Genomic DNA, 21,817 nt, shown 5'->3' on the forward strand with positions numbered 1-21,817 from the left:
GACATTGATTTATAATCTAATAATTGCTGGTGCTATCTGGAAACGTTCTGTACGAGATAGAGTGGGCTAGTTACATGGGGGTGGGGATTACAATGGTAAGAGGTGACAGTCGCAAAATGTTGCAGAAACGTATTGGATAAGGTTCAGGTGATGGTTGGAGAGGGTCGGGTGTCAGCGATGGAGTCTGGGAAAAGGATCGTGCATACCTTACTGGCAAGTGCTATATCAACACCGCAGCCAGAATCTGGGGAAGTGTGGGTGGAATCTAAACCCTTGTATGAATATTATTGTCTGGAAGCTTAGGATATCAAAAGTGTGGCTAGGATCTGGGAAAGGGTGTAAGCAGTCTAAACCCCCGTATGAAAATTACCGTCTGGAAGCCTAGGATATTAAGGGTGTAGCCAGGATCTGGGGGGAAAATGTAGAGAGTCTAAACTTCTGTATGAATATTATTGTCAGGAAGCCTAGGATATTAAGACCATGCCAGGATCTGGGAAAGGGTGTGTGTGGAATCTAAACCCCTGTATGAATATTATTGTCAGGAAGCCTAGGATATTAAATACTTAGATAGGATCTGGGAAAGGGTGTGTGGAATCTTGACCACACTATGAATACTATTGTTCGAGCAGCCTAGTCGTAATGATGACTTCATCCTCACGAACACTGACCTGACCTGGCCTGACCTGGGATATAATGAAAGTGGCCTCTCCCAGTTAACGCTCCTCAACACGGCACGTAATTACTGATTGAGTTTGGGTCACTACCTGTAACGCCTGTGGTGGTACATTAGGGTCAGGTCAAATCCAATTTCCACATCCTGGGTCACTGCCAGAGAATTAAAGAATGTGTGATCCATATGTCTTGTCACTTTCGATAAGGCTGTAGATTTTACTGGAGTAGTTGGTTTGGTCCTGAGAGAGAGAGAGAGAGAGAGAGAGAGAGAGAGAGAGAGAGAGAGAGAGAGAGAGAGAGAGAGAGAGAGAGAGAATTTTCCGGACTCCGCCTGCAAGTGATAACACATCAAGGGACACCAGTCATTATCTACAAGGTTCTTCCATTGTCGGCGGATGAGCGAGAATAGTGTCATCAAGGTTCCTTCTACCCCAAAGGCGCCATCCTTACCCTGCTTCCGCGTGCAGGAGCCCCATAAAAGGGTGTCGTGGCAGCTATAAAAGTTGCTATGGACCTACATGAATATAACAAATACCAGCCCCTGTAACCGTTTGTATAAGCTGCAGTGGTTTAATTTCCTATTATCCTCGCTCCCTGGAACAGACTTAGTTTTCTTTTTTTTTTTTTTTTTTTTAGTAGTTACATGATTACTGTGTGACCATCAACTCAAGAGTGAACCGTTTTGACATCTGCTTCTTTCCCTATACGTCGAAGTTTTAAAACTCTCTACCTTCTCATGTTTTCCCCAAGGATGACCAGGCACATTTCAAGACAGGTTTTTCTACTTTCTCAAAAAAAAAAAATAATAATAAATACTTTCACTTTTCTTTTTCCGTTTCATAATTATCTCTATACTTCAATGAAGGGCCCGGCCTTGATGTGGACTTTTGTCAGGGACTGGAGCCTTCAACATAAAAAAAGATATATCATCTACTTACGTCAGTCCTCTCTTAAAATACTTGCAAATCAACCCGGTCTAAGCTCGCCTAACTGGCCTCTGAGAATACTTCCCACTACCCATCTGTTTTCAATGTCTACGTTTCTTGTTAGCATCACTATCATTGCTGTTATAATCACAATTATCACTATAATCATTATACAGTCATCACTACTTCTACTGTTATTGATGCTACTGCCATCAAAAGTGAGGATGCTTATATTGCCCCCGCTACTTCTACGATTGAAATTACTGCTCGTTTCCTCTTCCCTATAACTGTCTATGTCAAACGTCATAAAAAATAATACCAAGATAAACTAGAGATTAAAGGGTAGGGAGCTAATACATAGGTAGGATGTTAAGGAAAAGAAAATGACCATATGAATGAATGAATGAATGAATCAGACAGTCATATAAATGCTAAAATTACTACTTTTCGTATGAATATTAATTACAAGCAACACATTCTTCAGTAAACTTTCACTGTTTTTTTTTTTGGCTTCGTTATTTTGCAGATTTATTCGACTGACAGCTGTCTGTTTACCGACTGGGTCGTTTGACAGATATTCCACACGATGGGAAGCCTTCATAGAATTAGAATGTTACAGTCAGTGAGTATTCATCCATCCATCTGATAAGATTCTGATAAATTCTGATAATTCTTTCTCAAATACTAACCTGAGAACTGACCCAGCACCAATTTTTGAATTAACATGCAATTAATGCAGGTTAACTATGATTTACAGTAAGCTTACCTGTACATTACCAGATAAAATCGTTGATTAACCATGAATATTAATCTAGTTGCTGGTCAGCTACTGGGCTCAGATTTTGTTGTTCACCATAACTGAAAAAAAATATTCATAAATGGAATTGCATTAAAATGAAAATAAATGCAGTTTTCCTTTAGATATCTTGCAACATTAATGGTAAAATATCTTAGCGTTCTTTATAATCCAAAGTTAATATATATATATATATATATATATATATATATATATATATATATCAAAATTTCTATCAGCATATGTGCGACATCAGTTCTTGAAATACGTCAGTCAAACTTGCCGCTTGTGACGTCATGCGCCCAAGCTAGATTCTGTGATGTGAGTGAAGAGTTCTCGACTAGTGTTCATGTTCGTAATAATTACATAAACCATGGCATTTCAAATTACTGACGAAATAAAGAATAATCGAAAATTAAGTACTATATGGCGTATCAATTGAATAGTTCAGGGTAATATTATGTATTTATCCCTCAAATATAAAAATAAGGAGGAATGTTGTGACGTGGGGCAACTGTTGTTGTGTTGGAGTAAGAATGGACAACTGGCGAGAGTGGTAGTGGTGTTGGGGGTGAGTGAGGTAAATACCGTTGGTGCCCATTGGAAAATGGCTTCCTCCGACTTTGTAACGGAGGTAGAGGTCCAACCAGAAATACAGGAAGTTGAAATAGAAGCAATACCAGTGGACATGCCTGTCGAGACGATTGAAACATATGATGGAGAGCCGATTATCGCTCTCCAACAGTTGCCCGAACCAGGACGGGAAGAGATTATTTTCCAAACTCAGGAGGAAGTTGTTGGGGAACAGGAAATCCCTTACGAAATCCCAGTACCAGTGGACAATGATGTGTGTGTAGAATCCTCCCCGGGCCCGTCTAAAAAACACCAGAAAAAGGGACAGAAACGTAGAAGAGATATGGACGAGTTCAACTCGATCGGTGGTGTGGGTCAGAAATGGGAACAAAAACAAGTCCAGATCAAGACTTTAGAGGGGGAATTCTCCGTTACGATGTGGTCTTCTGGTGTCGATGAAGGTAAGGATTCGTAATAACAGTGAAAGTTGCACGATTTATCGTGGAGTTGGACGGACCTAATTCCTCTGTCCTCCAGGATTCTCTGTATAACGGGAATACGGCGTAGAAGTCTTTGTCTTCCTGCCAAAAGATCGATAAGCTTGCCCTGTTGGCCACATGGTGGCCTGTTATTGTTCATTTCACCTGATTTCGATGTGTTATGATGGGAGTTTCAATGTTTGTTTTTGTTTTGTGTCCGCCATGAAGGACTGGGCGCAGCCATGTTAAATATGGCACCGAAATATGGCGGAAAAGCAACAATGGCGGACGGTCGCCATTTTCATGTGGACGCGTGGATATGCTCCCTGTATTTTGCACTGTTTCCACTCCAAATTGATGTAGAAATCCCCCGGAAAGTCAATACATCCCCATACACTACCCTACGTGTAGGATATGTGTTGGTTTTGGGATGCCACGTGTCCCAGAAAGTATTTAGGACACTGTTGAATGTAAGAGTAGGCAAACATTTCTTTCCGACGGACCGACCTTCGGCCTCGTGGAAATGCACCTGTGCCACATCTCCGGTGGGGCACCCCATTAGGACGACAGGAATAACCAATGAAGGAAACTTATGCCGCCGAGGAGTGTTTATATATCATAAATAATATCCAATTTCATTGATTCTGTTACTCTAGAACCATAAGAGTGAATTATGGACGGAGAAAATAAACTGATCGATACATTGTGCACCACTTGTAGACCTATGAACTCTTACCTCCATTGCCCTTAGGTTTATTCATAATGCAAATGTAGTTTTTCTTGATTTTCATATCCGTAGCAGCTTTAGTCATGCTTCCTATATATAGTTTGGATTTTATTAATTGAATTGAGTTAGTCTTCTTTTTCAGTAGTATGTATTTGTATAAATTTAATCCATCCCAGCAGAGTAGCAATTTACCGATTATTCACAGGTAATTTGCAAATTAGTCATTATGAAATGTATACTTTAATGCATAACATTAAAATGTATGAATTGATTGCCGTGATCTTTATATGTACTAGATAACATGATTTTAGGAGAACCAGTTGCACATGTACTCTTGTAATTAATTCACTTGCCCAGTCCAGTATACCTTATCTATTATAAGTTTGACGCTATTATCCACAATTGAAATTGTTAGGGAGTTGTGGCATAATTATTGTATATATATATATGTGATTCTAGTAAGATTCATGAGGCACTCTGCCATATATTTGGAAATTAAATGTTGAAAATATATATATGATTGTAATTACGGTATAATAGGCATGTTGGACCTTCCCAGCTATTATTACATGATTTGCATAACTTGTTTGACCCATCTTGTAATGCTTACAGACTGATGGTTGTAGATTTTTGGTATTATTTTCATGAAAATGATACTGTAAAGAAAATAATATTGTAGTCATATCTCTCATGTTAGTGCATAATTTTAGGTTACTTTATGTTTTTTTTAACAAAACTGTGTAAGCTATTTAAGAAATGCAGTATCTTAAAACATTTTAAATTTGAATTTTCTTTACTCTTATTCATTATATCCTTTTATAATACGTGATTTGAGGCATGTATATACTTCTGAATTATCATGGTCTCTTGAAGATGAACATTCCTCATCAACAAGGTCATCAAGTGATGTCTTATACAAATATACTGACTGTTCACATGAATATAAGATAGACCAAATGTATGAATCATTAAGGAAAATAGGGAAAAGATCATTTTGATTATGACAAAACAGACAGCAAAAGTAAAAAAAGCTGAAAGTAAAATCTTATGTAAAAGAAATCTAGTTTTTGAATACGAGGGTGCACTCCAAGCTATATCACAATGCTCCAATGCATCCCACTGTTCACAGAGTCCAATGTTGGGTCTAGAATTCACTTAAAGCATTTGAGTGTAAAATTCTGCTGGTGTCCTGGAGATGTTGGTGTCAAAAGACAGCTGGTGCTCAAAAATTTCTGGCTGTCTGCATAGATATTATGAATTCTGATAGCAACAGACAGGCTTTGATTAGGGTGTGATAGTGGAAGAGAACAGAAAGTTATGGATTAGCGTAGTAGGATTAGAAAGCAGATTTTTTTTAGAAATGTGAACTTTTCTTGTAGCTAATAAGGTACAGATAATGTCAATGGTTAATTTTAAGCAAGATATTTATGAAGTCTGTGCTTAAACATATCTATGGCACTACTTTCAATTACTGTAACTGATGATTCATTCCGTATGATCCTGTTGAAGAAAAAGTTCTTCACCCCATTCGAGGTAAAATGTTTGTCCAAAAGTTTGTAATCATTAACTCAATTGAAATCAAATTTCTCCATCCTGTTTAGATGTCAAAATTTTTTTGCTTCTGAAAAGTTGCACCGTTTATACAAAAGATTGATTTGCCCTTGTGTGGAGTACTGCCGTCACATCTAGGGTGGTTCAATCTCTGCATCCTTACCTGATATATTTGAAAGGGGTCTAATGTAAACTATCCCATGCAAACTTCAAAACTTGATCCCCTAGCTTTGTGTTGCAATGTTGGTACACTCTCCCCATTCAATTGGTATTACTTTGGTTTTTCGCTCCCAAGAGCTGGTTGGCTGCCTGTGCACCCCCACCACTAGCTGGACCATGCAATGCTCAGCAAGCTGCTGTGTCACATGATTAATATGTGGCCGTCTGGCAACTCAAGGGTGGGCTGTTTTGATAACTGCTTCTTTCCCTAAACTAGAAAGTTCTGGAACTCTTTACCTTCTCATGTCTTTCTCAATAACTATGACCTGATGTATTTTAAAAGACAAGTTTTTCTCCTCTTCCAAATTCGTAAATACTTTGCCATTCATGATCCTCTCTACATTTCAGTTAGGGCCTGGCCTTGATGTGAACTTCTGTTCATGACAGAAGCCTCCAGTTGAAAAAAAAAGATAGTTCATTAGACTGAGATTATCAAAGCCTTTAATGATTTTGGATACCTGCATTAGATCACCTTTTACCCGTTTGAATTTGTTTGGTAAGCTCTAACAGGATTTGTGTTTGAAGCTGGTATATGCTCTTGGTAGTTTGCCTCTATGTTCTTTCCATTTTGTCTGTCTTTCCTCAAAAAGGTGACTAAAAGTAAACAATATTGAAGATGGGGATGTACCAGTGTGTTGTAAAGAGTGAGGATAATTTCCCTTGACGTAAATGCGAAAGCCCTACCAATGAATCCAAGAATTTTGGTTGCCCTGTTTTACTGCTCTTGTGCACTGCTTTCTTAATTATAGGTCATCAGAGATTATTACACATTATTCATTTCCATCATTTACATTGTGTAGCTCAGCAGAATTCATGCTTTAGCTTGCATTTTCATATTTACTACCAATATGTAAAACTTTGCACTTATCTGTATTAGAACTCATCTGCCACCTGTAAGCTCACTCCATCAGTCTGTCTATGTCAATTTGAAGCTGCAGCTGTTCAGTTTCTATTGTAGATGTATATTCCAACTTAAAATCATTTGCAAGTTTTGATATATTACAATGCAGCCAATTTTCCATATCATTAATATATATATATGAAAACTAGTCCCAAGACTGGCCCAGTGACACACCACTTACACCTAATCTTACAGAAGCTTGAGTATTAATCGCTATTCTTTTTATGGCCATTTAGCCAATTTCCTAACCATTGGAATACAATGATTTTAATGTGCAGAATGAATAAATCTGTTACCTGTAAATGGCAAGTGGATGGGCCTTGGAAATCTAAAAGAACAAAGTGCAGAAGTTAAAGAAAGGCTCTGAAATGTGGACTTTCAACAGGAATAGATCTCTTGAGACAGTTCTTTGTAGATTTAGGATTGTTCATAATATGTTGATCCATTGTAACTTTAAGGACATGCTCCAGTAAGTTATACCTGCAAAGGCTTCAATTTCTTGAGTATTATATGTAGCATTTACAAATTAAATGCAAATAGAATAGAAGGCTCAAAGTCAGATATGAATCATTTAATGATAATAGTTGATATAAAAGTACTAAAGAAATTTTAGATAATATATTTAATGATAATGGTTGATATAAAAGTACTAAAGAAATATTAGATAAAATTTTTTTTTTTTTTTTTTATATACTTTGTCGCTGTCTCCCGCGTTTGCGAGGCAGCGCAAGGAAACAGACAAAAGAAATGGCCCAACCCCCCCCCCCATACACATGTATATACATACGTCCACACACGCAAATATACATACCTACACAGCTTTCCATGGTTTACCCCAGACGCTTCACATGCCTTGATTCAATCCACTGACAGCACGTCAACCCCGGTATACCACATCGCTCCAATTCACTCTATTCCTTGCCCTCCTTTCATCCTCCTGCATGTTCAGGCCCCGATCACACAAAATCTTTTTCACTCCATCTTTCCACCTTCAATTTGGTCTCCCTCTTCTCCTTGCTCCCTCCACCTCCGACACATATATCCTCTTGGTCAATCTTTCCTCACTCATCCTCTCCATGTGCCCAAACCACTTCAAAACACCCTCTTCTGCTCTCTCAACCACGCTCTTTTTATTTCCACACATCTCTCTTACCCTTACGTTACTCACTCGATCAAACCACCTCACACCACACATTGTCCTCAAACATCTCATTTCCAGCACATCCATCCTCCTGCGCTCAACTCTATCCATAGCCCACGCCTCGCAACCATACAACATTGTTGGAACCACTATTCCTTCAAAGATACCCATTTTTGCTTTCCGAGATAATGTTCTCGACTTCCACACATTCTTCAAGGCTCCCAGAATTTTCGCCCCCTCCCCCACCCTATGATCCACTTCCGCTTCCATGGTTCCGTCCGCTGCCAGATCCACTCCCAGATATCTAAAACACTTCACTTCCTCCAGTTTTTCTCCATTCAAACTCACCTCCCAATTGACTTGACCCTCAACCCTACTGTACCTAATAACCTTGCTCTTTATTCACATTTACTCTTAACTTTCTTCTTCCACACACTTTACCAAACTCAGTCACCAGCTTCTGCAGTTTCTCATATGAATCAGCCACCAGCGCTGTATCATCAGCGAACAACAACTGACTCACTTCCCAAGCTCTCTCATCCCCAACAGACTTCATACTTGCCCCTCTTTCCAAAACTCTTGCATTTACCTCCCTAACAACCCCATCCATAAACAAATTAAACAACCATGGAGACATCACACACCCCTGCCGCAAACCTACATTCACTGAGAACCAATCACTTTCCTCTCTTCCTACACGTACACATGCCTTACATCCTCGATAAAAACTTTTCACTGCTTCTAACAACTTTCCTCCCACACCATATATTCTTAATACCTTCCACAGAGCATCTCTATCAACTCTATCATATGCCTTCTCCAGATCCATAAATGCTACATACAAATCCATTTGCTTTTCTAAGTATTTCTCACATACATTCTTCAAAGCAAACACCTGATCCACACATCCTCTACCACTTCTGAAACCACACTGCTCTTCCCCAATCTGATGCTCTGTACATGCCTTCACCCTCTCAATCAATACCCTCCCATATAATTTACCAGGAATACTCAACAAACTTATACCTCTGTAATTTGAGCACTCACTCTTATCCCCTTTGCCTTTGTACAATGGCACTATGCACGCATTCCGCCAATCCTCAGGCACCTCACCATGAGTCATACATACATTAAATAACCTTACCAACCAGTCAACAATACAGTCACCCCCTTTTTTAATAAATTCCACTGCAATACCATCCAAACCTGCTGCCTTGCCGGCTTTCATCTTCCGCAAAGCTTTCACAACCTCTTCTCTGTTTACCAAATCATTTTCCCTAACCCTCTCACTTTGCACACCACCTCGACCAAAACACCCTATATCTGCCACTCTATCATCAAATACATTCAACAAACCTTCAAAATACTCACTCCATCTCCTTCTCACATCACCACTACTTGTTATCACCTCCCCATTTGCGCCCTTCACTGAAGTTCCCATTTGCTCCCTTGTCTTACGCACTTTATTTACCTCCTTCCAGAACATCTTTTTATTCTCCCTAAAATTTAATGATACTCTCACACCCCAACTCTCATTTGCCCTTTTTTTCACCTCTTGCACCTTTCTCTTGACCTCCTGTCTCTTTCTTTTATACATCTCCCACTCAATTGCATTTTTTCCCTGCAAAAATCGTCCAAATGCCTCTTTCTTCTCTTTCACTAATACTCTTACTACTTCATCCCACCACTCACTACCCTTTCTAATCAACCCACCTCCCACTCTTCTCATGCCACAAGCATCTTTTGCGCAATCCATCACTGATTCTCTAAATACATCCCATTCCTCCCCCACTCCCCTTGCTTCCATTGTTCTCACCTTTTTCCATTCTGTACTCTGTCTCTCCTGGTACTTCCTCACACAGGTCTCCTTCTCAAGCTCACTTACTCTAACCACCCTCTTCACCCCAACATTCACTCTTCTTTTCTGAAAACCCATACAAATCTTCACCTTAGCCTCCACAAGATAATGATCAGACATCCCTCCAGTTGCACCTCTCAGCACATTAACATCCAAAAGTCTCTCTTTCGCACGCCTGTCAATTAACACGTAATCCAATAACGCTCTCTGGCCATCTCTCCTACTTACATAAGTATATATTTTTTTATTATACTTTGTCGCTGTCTCCCGCGTTTGCGAGGTAGCGCAAGGAAACAGACGAAAGAAATGGCCCAACCCCCCCCCCCCCCCCCATACACATGTATATACATACGTCCACACACGCAAATATACATACCTACACAGCTTTCCATGGTTTACCCCAGACGCTTCACATGCCCTGCTTCAATCCACTGACAGCACGTCAACCCCGGTATACCACATCGCTCCAATTCACTCTATTCCTTGCCCTCCTTTCACCCTCCTGCATGTTCAGGCCCCGATCACACAAAATCTTTTTCACTCCATCTTTCCACCTCCAATTTGGTCTCCCTCTTCTCCTTGTTCCCTCCACCTCCGACACATATATCCTCTTGGTCAATCTTTCCTCACTCATCCTCTCCATGTGCCCAAACCACTTCAAAACACCCTCTTCTGCTCTCTCAACCACGCTCTTTTTATTTCCACACATCTCTCTTACCCTTACGTCACTCGCTCGATCAAACCACCTCACACCACACATTGTCCTCAAACATCTCATTTCCAGCACATCCATCCTCCTGCGCACAACTCTATCCATAGCCCACGCCTCGCAACCATACAACATTGTTGGAACCACTATTCCTTCAAACATACCCATTTTTGCTTTCCGAGATAATGTTCTCGACTTCCACACATTCTTCAAGGCCCCCAGGATTTTCGCCCCCTCCCCCACCCTATGATCCACTTCCGCTTCCATGGTTCCATCCGCTGCCAGATCCACTCCCAGATATCTAAAACACTTCACTTCCTCCAGTTTTTCTCCATTCAAACTCACCTCCCAATTGACTTGACCCTCAACCCTACTGTACCTAATAACCTTGCTTTTATTCACATTTACTCTTAACTTTCTTCTTCCACACACTTTTCCAAACTCAGTCACCAGCTTCTGCAGTTTCTCACATGAATCAGCCACCAGCGCTGTATCATCAGCGAACAACAACTGACTCACTTCCCAAGCTCTCTCCTCCCCAACAGACTTCATACTTGCCCCCTCTTTCCAAAACTCTTGCATTTACCTCCCTAACAACTCCATCCATAAACAAATTAAACAACCATGGAGACATCACACACCCCTGCCGCAAACCTACATTCACTGAGAACCAATCACTTTCCTCTCTTCCTACACGTACACATGCCTTACATCCTCGATAAAAACTTTTCACTGCTTCTAACAACTTTCCTCCCACACCATATATTCTTAATACCTTCCACAGAGCATCTCTATCAACTCTATCATATGCCTTCTCCAGATCCATAAATGCTACATACAAATCCATTTGCTTTTCTAAGTATTTCTCACATACATTCTTCAAAGCAAACACCTGATCCACACATCCTCTACCACTTCTGAAACCACACTGCTCTTCCCCAATCTGATGCTCTGTACATGCCTTCACCCTCTCAATCAATACCCTCCCATATAATTTACCAGGAATACTCAACAAACTTATACCTCTGTAATTTGAGCACTCACTCTTATCCCCTTTGCCTTTGTACAATGGCACTATGCACGCATTCCGCCAATCCTCAGGCACCTCACCATGAGTCATACATACATTAAATAACCTTGCCAACCAGTCAACAATACAGTCACCCCCTTTTTTAATAAATTCCACTGCAATACCATCCAAACCTGCTGCCTTGCCGGCTTTCATCTTCCGCAAAGCTTTCACTACCTCTTCTCTGTTTACCAAATCATTTTCCCTAACCCTCTCACTTTGCACACCACCTCGACCAAAACACCCTATATTTGCCACTCTATCATCAAACACATTCAACAAACCTTCAAAATACTCACTCCATCTCCTTCTCACATCACCACTACTTGTTATCACCTCCCCACTTGCGCCCTTCACCGAAGTTCCCATTTGCTCCCTTGTCTTACGCACTTTATTTACCTCCTTCCAGAACATCTTTTTATTCTCCCTAAAATTTAATGATACTCTCTCACCCCAACTCTCATTTGCCCTTTTTTTCCACCTCTTGCACCTTTCTCTTGACCTCCTGTCTCTTTCTTTTATACATCTCCCACTCAATTGCATTTTTTCCCTGCAAAAATCGTCCAAATGCCTCTCTCTTCTCTTTCACTAATACTCTTACTTCTTCATCCCACCACTCACTACCCTTTCTAATCAACCCACCTCCCACTCTTCTCATGCCACAAGCATCTTTTGCGCAATCCATCACTGATTCCCTAAATACATCCCATTCCTCCCCCACTCCCCTTACTTCCATTGTCCTCACCTTTTTCCATTCTGTACTCAGTCTCTCCTGGTACTTCCTCACACAGGTCTCCTTCTCAAGCTCACTTACTCTCACCACCCTCTTCACCCCAACATTCACTCTTTTTTTCTGAAAACCCATACAAATCTTCACCTTAGCCTCCACAAGATAATGATCAGACATCCCTCCAGTTGCACCTCTCAGCACATTAACATCCAAAAGTCTCTCTTTCGCACGCCTGTCAATTAACACGTAATCCAATAATGCTCTCTGGCCATCTCTCCTACTTACATAAGTATACTTATGTATATCTCGCTTTTTAAACCAGGTATTCCCAATCATCAGTCCTTTTTCAGCACATAAATCTACAAGCTCTTCACCATTTCCATTTACAACACTGAACACCCCATGTATACCAATTATTCCCTCAACTGCCACATTACTCACCTTTGCATTCAAATCACCCATCACTATGACCCGGTCTCGTGCATCAAAACCACTAACACACTCATTCAGCTGCTCCCAAAACACTTGCCTCTCTTGATCTTTCTTCTCATGCCCAGGTGCATATGCACCAATAATCACCCACATAATACATAAGTATACTTATGTATATCTCGCTTTTTAAACCAGGTATTCCCAGTCATCAGTCCTTTTTCAGCACATAAATCTATATGTAATAACTTAAAATAATGAAGCCAAAATATGTAATTCAATATAGCAGTTTCAAGTAAACCAAAACAGAAATCACTCAAGATAAAATGTTTTTAGTTTAGATATCTTTTTCTTGCCAAAAAGGTTTGAATCGCCATTAGATTGTAGCTCTTTAAAAGTCACACAAAATCAAATCAGTTAACCTATAGGTTAATGAAATTTTTGAATGCATTGTTGTGATTATGAATTTTTTTATGATAGTAAACTTACCCCAAGAAATTAACTAACTGCCTTTTGCAAGCTTGCAGTTTTGGAATCACAATTTTGCAAAGTTAGTGCCCACAGTAGGTACAAGCCTTTATAGAAATGGAAGAGTAATTTTTTTTAAGTAGATGGAATGTAGATAGAAGGTGAATATTCTGATTTGTGATTAGGTTAAGAGTTAGCTATGCAACAAAATTACCTTTTTAAAATTACTTGTCTATTTCAGTGATATTATAGAGTTTAGAGAATAGAATAAGAGAGGTAGAGCATGATTAAAAGTACGTTTTTCTCTGTTACTAAATAACATCTTAGTATTAAGGCTCATGACAATGAGGGAAAATGTAGGGTTGATTAATGTAAAGATACATGAAACAGTTATGAAATATCAGGTGTCATAAAAAAAAGTCACCTAACCTCCCCCAGCAGCTGAAAATGATTTGTCTCAATATTTTAAGTAGAATAGATACCCATTATTGATTATGCTAACTATCCCCAAATATAAACAAATAGATGACAGACCGATTGGCTTTTTGGCCACTGCCTTGGCTCCTCAGAAACAGCCATTTCGTACAGTACCCAACAGTGGACCATGTTAATGTTTTTATAGTGGTATATATGCTCTAAATTTTGACTGCCAGGGGAAGGTAAGTGAGGTTTTCATTGGTTCTACTGATTTTTTCCGCAAGATATTTGTCTACTCTTACATTGTTTAACTTCACACTTTCCATAATCTTCATAACCTTTTCCAAATATTGCCTTATTTTAAATTACATAACAGAACACAATTTTCCAAATCTCCCTCTCATTAATTTTCTACAATCTAAACACTGTACTGTCACTGCAAAATAATTTTCAAAAACTAGTTTTGTTACAAAACTGAAATTAACTTTTACCATAACCACCTACATCTACATTAGTATATCTTGAAGATAATTCCTGTCATGTAGAAGTAGTTACTTTTAAAGTTTTTAGAAGTGATTGGATATGAAGAAATTCTTTTCATGGTAATTTCTCACTTTTTCAGATGACCTAAGTAATCCAGAGCCAGACCCAGACTACACAGAATATATGGCTGGGTCAAATAAGAAGTTGGCTGGCATACCTGGGGTTGACCTCTCGGATCCTAAACAACTTGCAGAGTTTGCAAAGATTAAGCCAAAGAAGTCCAATAGTGATGACATTGCCAGAACAATTGCCTGTCCACACAAGGTTTGTGCTGTGTGTGCAAGATGAATTTATTACAAAATCAGTGATATCTGAGATTAGGGCTTTGAAGATACAATACTTGAGTTCTTTCTGTGGAAATTTTGTTACCACTGAATCATATGGGTGATTTGTTTTTGAGTTCAGCAAGGGTTCATTTTGTCACTAGATTTTCATTGCTGAACTTGTTTGAAGGTATTTTTGAAACTGGGAATAGAAACTGACTTGAGGAGTAATGAAAAGCATGTAGGTTATGTAATGCATACTTTGTAATGCTTACAAAAATGGATACTAGAGCTTGCTAAGAGTACAGGTACTGTGAAAAGGTAGGGAAGGAATTGCATGTACAGTACTGAAAGTTATATATAGATGGAAAAAAAAGAATAGTGCATGTGAAAGGGAAGACAGTGTAAAACTATAATGAATAATCAGATGATGGAGTTCCAGATTGTGTAATGTATGTGATATTTTTTTCCAAAAGCTAAAAGATACTGAAATTCAAGAGTGAAGCCAAACTATGGAGAACTGGAAGGGGTTAAGTTTATGTGATGTTTGCTTTATAAAGTTTAAAAGTGAAATTGATTTTCAGAGTACTGAAAGTGTTAAAGAAAGAGTTATATTTATTTTATGGAACTTGATATGGCTTTATCCAGATTTATGCATGTGAAACATGATTTTAACAGTAATTTTAAAGTAAGTGGGGCTGTTCCATCCTGTTGCCTCATTTGGCATTGCAATTTTTCTGTCTTCTTATTGTATTCTTTGCATTTCTCCTTCTCTTCCTATATCACGTTTGATGAATACCCAACTGAATTTCACATTGTCTCAAAGTTTCTTAGCATGCCTAGGTACTTCCTAGCTAGGTGACTCCAAGTTAAATATGACCTTAACTGGTAATGTCTTGGTTTGAACCACTAATTCTCTTTTCATTTATCTCCAAAGATTGCATTTGGTAATTTTATAGCCTCTAGTAATCCTATGATAAGCATATCTTTCTTTCCCCTTTCTTCATTATCTGGTGTATGATCTCTCATACCAAAGATAATCAGCAATTTACATCTTTTGACTTCTTGCTTTACAGTCTTTCTAATTTTGGTACCACACACTTTCAGCTGGATCTTTCGGTGTGGAACTGTCAACCTCCATGCCTGACTGTCGCTAAAAATTTTCTTATAACGAAAAAACTCAGCTCTGGTGTTATATGCTTTTTACATTACTAAATCTTTCATCAGCCAGGCCAGAAACTTTTTTGATTGCTCCATCCCTAACAGTGCATGTTGTTCTTTCTAAAACTTCACAAAATTTCCCGTGGGCCTCAGTTAGTATAACCCCAGGTCTGTTTTCCTCTACTTCAACCTACCTCTTTTGTGTCTTGATTAGCTGCCCAAACTGCTCCTTCTGCACTTCCCTGCCCACTATTGTCAGTAGATTTTTTTTTTTTTTTTTTTTTTTGCTTTGTCACTGTCTCCCGCGTTTACGAGGTAGCGCAAGGAAACAGACGAAAGAAATGGCCCCACCCACCCCCATACACATGTATATACATACGTCCACACACGCAAAATATACATACCTACACAGCTTTCCATGGTTTACCCCAGACGCTTCACATGCCCCGATTCAATCCACTGACAGCACCCCGGTATACCACATCGCTCCAATTCACTCTATTCCTTGCCCTCCTTTCACCCTCCTGCATGTTCAGGCCCCGATCACACAAAATCTTTTTCACTCCATCTTTCCACCTCCAATTTGGTCTCCCTCTTCTCCTCGTTCCCTCCACCTCCGACACATATATCCTCTTGGTCAGTCTTTCCTCACTCATTCTCTCCATGTGCCCAAACCATTTCAAAACACCCTCTTCTGCTCTCTCAACCACGCTCCTTTTATTTCCACACATCTCTCTTACCCTTACGTTACTTACTCGATCAAACCACCTCACACCACACATTGTCCTCAAACATCTCATTTCCAGCACATCCATCCTCCTGCGCACAACTCTATCCATAGCCCACGCCTCGCAACCATACAACATTGTTGGAACCACTATTCCTTCAAACATACCCATTTTTGCTTTCTGAGATAATGTTCTCGACATAATCACATTCTTCAAGGCTCCCAGAATTTTCGCCCCTTCCCCCACCCTATGATCCACTTCCGCTTCCATGGTTCCATCCGCTGCCAGATCCACTCCCAGATATCTAAAACACTTCACTTCCTCCAGTTTTTCTCCATTCAAACTCACCTCCCAGTTGACTTGACCCTCAACCCTACTGTACCTAATAACCTTGCTCTTATTCACATTTACTCTTAACTTTCTTCTTTCACACACCTTTACCAAACTCAGTCACCAGCTTCTGCAGTTTCTCACATGAATCAGCCACCAGCGCTGTATCATCAGCGAACAACAACTGACTCACTTCCCAAGCTCTCTCATCCCCAACAGACTTCATACTTGCCCCTCTTTCCAAAACTCTTGCATTCACCTCCCTAACAACCCCATCCATAAACAAATTAAACAACCATGGAGACATCACACACCCCTGCCGCAAACCTACATTCACTGAGAACCAATCACTTTCCTCTCTTCCTACACGTACACATGCCTTACATCCTCGATAAAAACTTTTCACTGCTTCTAACAACTTTCCTCCCACACCATATATTCTTAATACCTTCCACAGAGCATCTCTATCAACTCTATCATATGCCTTCTCCAGATCCATAAATGCTACATACAAATCCATTTGCTTTTCTAAGTATTTCTCACATACATTCTTCAAAGCAAACACCTGATCCACACATCCTCTACCACTTCTGAAACCACACTGCTCTTCCCCAATCTGATGCTCTGTACATGCCTTCACCCTCTCAATCAATACCCTCCCATATAATTTACCAGGAATACTCAACAAACTTATACCTCTGTAATTTGAGCACTCACTCTTATCCCCTTTGCCTTTGTACAATGGCACTATGCACGCATTCCGCCAGTCCTCAGGCACTTCACCGTGAGTCATACATACATTAAATAACCTTACCAACCAGTCAACAATACAGTCACCCCCTTTTTTAATAAATTCCACTGCAATACCATCCAAACCTGCTGCCTTGCCGGTTTTCATCTTCCACAAAGCTTTTACTACCTCTTCTCTGTTTACCAAATCATTTTCCCTAACCCTCTCACTTTGCACACCACCTCGACCAAAACACCCTATATCTGCCACTCTATCATCAAACACATTCAACAAACCTTCAAAATACTCACTCCATCTCCTTCTCACATCACCACTACTTGTTATCACCTCCCCATTTGCGCCCTTCACTGAAGTTCCCATTTGCTCCCTTGTCTTACGCACTTTATTTACCTCCTTCCAGAACATCTTTTTATTCTCCCTAAAATTTAATGATACTCTCTCACCCCAACTCTCATTTGCCCTTTTTTTCACCTCTTGCACCTTTCTCTTGACCTCCTGTCTCTTTCTTTTATACGTCTCCCACTCAACTGCATTTTTTCCCTGCAAAAATCGTCCAAATGCCTCTCTCTTCTCTTTCACTAATACTCTTTCTTCTTCATCCCACCACTCACTACCCTTTCTAATCAACCCACCTCCCACTCTTCTCATGCCACAAGCATCTTTTGCGCAATCCATCACTGATTCCCTAAATACATCCCATTCCTCCCCCACTCCCCTTACTTCCATTGTTCTCACCTTTTTCCATTCTGTACTCAGTCTCTCCTGGTACTTCCTCACACAAGTCTCCTTCCCAAGCTCACTTACTCTCACCACCCTCTTCACCCCAACATTGACTCTTTTTTTCTGAAAACCCATACAAATCTTCACCTTAGCCTCCACAAGATAATGAGCAGACATCCCTCCAGTTGCACCTCTCAGCACATTAACATCCAAAAGTCTCTCTTTCGCGCGCCTGTCAATTAACACGTAATCCAATAACGCTCTCTGGCCATCTCTCCTACTTACATAAGTATACTTATGTATATCTCGCTTTTTAAACCAGGTATTCCCAATCATCAGTCCTTTTTCAGCAAATAAATCTACAAGCTCTTCACCATTTCCATTTACAACACTGAACACCCCATGTATACCAATTATTCCCTCAACTGCCACATTACTCACCTTTGCATTCAAATCACCCATCACTATAACCCAGTCTCGTGCATCAAAACCACTATCACACTCATTCAGCTGCTCCCAAAACACTTGCCTCTCATGATCTTTCTTCTCATGCCCAGGTGCATATGCACCAATAATCACCCATCTCTCTCCATCAACTTTCAGTTTTACCCATATTAATCGAGAATTTACTTTCTTACATTCTATCACGTACTCCCACAACTCCTGTTTCAGGAGTACTGCTACTCCTTCCCTTGCTCTTGTCCTCTCACTAACCCCTGACTTTACTCCCAAGACATTCCCAAACCACTCTTCCCCTTCACCCTTGAGCTTCGTTTCACTCAGAGCCAAAACATCCAGGTTCCTTTCCTCAAACATACTACCTATCTCTCCTTTTTTCACATCTTGGTTACATCCACACACATTTAGGCACCCCAATCTGAGCCTTCGAGGAGTATGAGCACTCCCCGCGTGACTCCTTCTTCTGTTTCCCATTTTAGAAAGTTAAAAAAAATACAAGGAGGGGAGGATTTCTGGCCCCCCGCTCCCGTCCCCTCTAGTCGCTTTTTACGACACGCGAGGAATGCGTGGGAAGTATTCTTTCACCCCTATCCCCAGGGATAATATACATATATATATATATATATACACATACACACACACACGCACATATACACACACACACACATACATATATATACATATTATAAAATGTAAGAAACAATTTAGAAAACTGAAACTTCTAGCTTGAAATGAAAAGATTTTGTATGCATTTTTAATCCTTCAAACTGAACAGCTGCTGAAATTGCTTCTATTACATCTACCTGCCCACTGTTGTTCATGTTCATGACGTGTGTGTGTTTTTGTGTGTGATCCTTACATAGAATACGATATGAAATGAAGATCACTTATATTGATGGGATTGTTTGATAAAACACAACATGGGATTCTGTCATGCTGTTGATATCTAGTGAGACCAGATATGGATGGCAAGAATGAGTAAATTGAAATAAGGGAGAAAAAAGGAAGGATGATGCAATGTTTGGGAAATAAAAGAACTTAGTAAGGATGGAAACTTTTCACAGATGTCTGTGAACCATTGTTTTTAGAAGATCTATTTTGTGTCTGCTATATTACTGTGTAAAATTAGATTGTAAGAAAAATTCTAAAATTATAGTATAAGTGATGAAAGTTATGCTTTTCAATTTTTCACAATACTGGGCATCTTATGTATCATAACTCTTCCAACAGGGTTGTAATAAAATGTTTCGTGACAACTCAGCTATGCGAAAGCATTTACATACTCATGGCCCCAGAGTACATGTTTGTGCTGAATGTGGAAAGGCTTTTGTGGAATCTTCAAAACTTAAAAGACATCAGCTTGTGCATACAGGAGAGAAACCTTTTCAGGTTAGTGAAATTTTACAGTTACTAACTTCTTTAGCCGGCCTTAAACTTAGCCTGAATCATTTTGGGGATTGGGTTAAAGGCCATCTTAACTAAAGTACATTTTCACTACCCTCTTTACACTACTTGTCCTTGACCTGAGTCATATGGATCAGGTAAAAGGCTATTTTCACAACACCCTCACCTTAACTACACCTGTGACATCATTCACCTTTGAGATGAACCTTACATAGGGTCAGGACAAAGGTAATCTACATCCTTAACCACTGACCTTTGATCTTACCCTTAAGGGTCATGTCAGAGGACATATTCACCATATGTTCAACACATTTAGCCTTTGATCTGAGCCTTGCAGTTCAAGGCACAGGCCTTCATAACTACATTCTCAACTTTGTTACATGCTTCTTGACACCCTCATATTCACCTTAACCTTCAAATGCTGGATGTTTTCATATGACGACATAATTGCTAGGGACTGGGATCCATTATAATGCTTGCAGGCTTCATCTATATCCCCTTGCCAATATTTTGACAACTATATGGTTGCTAAGTTTCACCTTGGTTACTGGAGGTGCTTGCTTCAGAGACTAACATTCTCTGTAAGCAGTTTTGAAGTGTAAGTATATATGAAAGTAAAGATGAATCACTTTTTGTTTACACCACGGATGAATGGCCACCATCAGCAAGGTTATATTTACAGATTAAAATCTTGTAGCACAACCTAGAAGCTATAGGAAGCCTCAGAATTACATAATGAATATAATAACATGAAAATGTAAATTATTTGTGATTTTATTATTTAATTTTGATAAGTTGCGACAACCTGAATCACCCTCATTATTTTAATAATTGCGAATAAAATACTCAAGTTTGCGATGCCAATTGGGTGGATGCATTCTGTCTCACTACCAGAGGGCTTTGAGGATAGTGTTCAGCCACTGAAAGCTTCAGTCTTCTTCTAGCTGCCACAGCACAGACAACATGAATGGTCAGCTGTCATATATTGCTTTTGTTATCTATGTGGTGCAGCACTGTATTAATCATGTGAAAGCACCCAGCTACTTCTGTTAGTATTATTAGTGGCAATAGGAAGTGTTACTACTATTAGTGGCAAGAGGAAGAAAAACTTTGCAATGGAGGAGAAAGTGAAAATTCTTGATGGACTTGATTATGGAGTTGGAGTATCTACAGTCAGAGGACAATGTTGAAGAAGTCCTGAGGACTTGGGGATATGTCATTCATTACTGTATGTACATATCATTATTTTTTTTTTTTTTTTTTTTTTTTTTTTTGCCGCTGTCTCCCGCGTTTGCGAGGTAGCGCAAGGAAACAGACGAAAGAAATGGCCCAACCCACCCCCATACACATGTATATACATACGTCCACACACGCAAATATACATACCTACACAGCTTTCCATGGTTTACCCCAGACGCTTCACATGCCCCGATTCAATCCACTGACAGCACGTCAACCCCGGTATACCACATCGCTCCAATTCACTCTATTCCTTGCCCTCCTTTCACCCTCCTGCATGTTCAGGCCCCGATCACACAAAATCTTTTTCACTCCATCTTTCCACCTCCAATTTGGTCTCCCTCTTCTCCTTGCTCCCTCCACCTCCGACACATATATCCTCTTGGTCAATCTTTCCTCACTCATCCTCTCCATGTGCCCAAACCACTTCAAAACACCCTCTTCTGCTCTCTCAACCACGCTCTTTTTATTTCCACACATCTCTCTTACCCTTACGTTACTTACTCGATCAAACCACCTCACACCACACATTGTCCTCAAACATCTTATTTCCA

At 39.8% G+C, this 21,817-nt stretch overlaps 1 protein-coding gene across 1 annotated transcript in view; it reads left to right on the top strand.

Moving 5' to 3' along the window:
* The first annotated feature begins 2,905 nt into the window (after positions 1–2,905).
* LOC139756450 (uncharacterized) overlaps positions 2,906–21,817 on the top strand; it is a 47,776-nt gene continuing 28,864 nt past the window's right edge. The window contains exons 1-3 of the mRNA XM_071675910.1: positions 2,906–3,428; positions 14,288–14,472; positions 19,851–20,009. Of these exons, the coding sequence (XP_071532011.1) occupies positions 3,002–3,428; positions 14,288–14,472; positions 19,851–20,009 (771 nt within the window). The 5' untranslated portion in view covers positions 2,906–3,001. The remainder of the gene's footprint in view (positions 3,429–14,287; positions 14,473–19,850; positions 20,010–21,817) is intronic.

This window comes from Panulirus ornatus, chromosome 2 (assembly GCF_036320965.1).
Source record: "Panulirus ornatus isolate Po-2019 chromosome 2, ASM3632096v1, whole genome shotgun sequence".
NCBI lineage: Eukaryota > Metazoa > Arthropoda > Malacostraca > Decapoda > Palinuridae > Panulirus > Panulirus ornatus.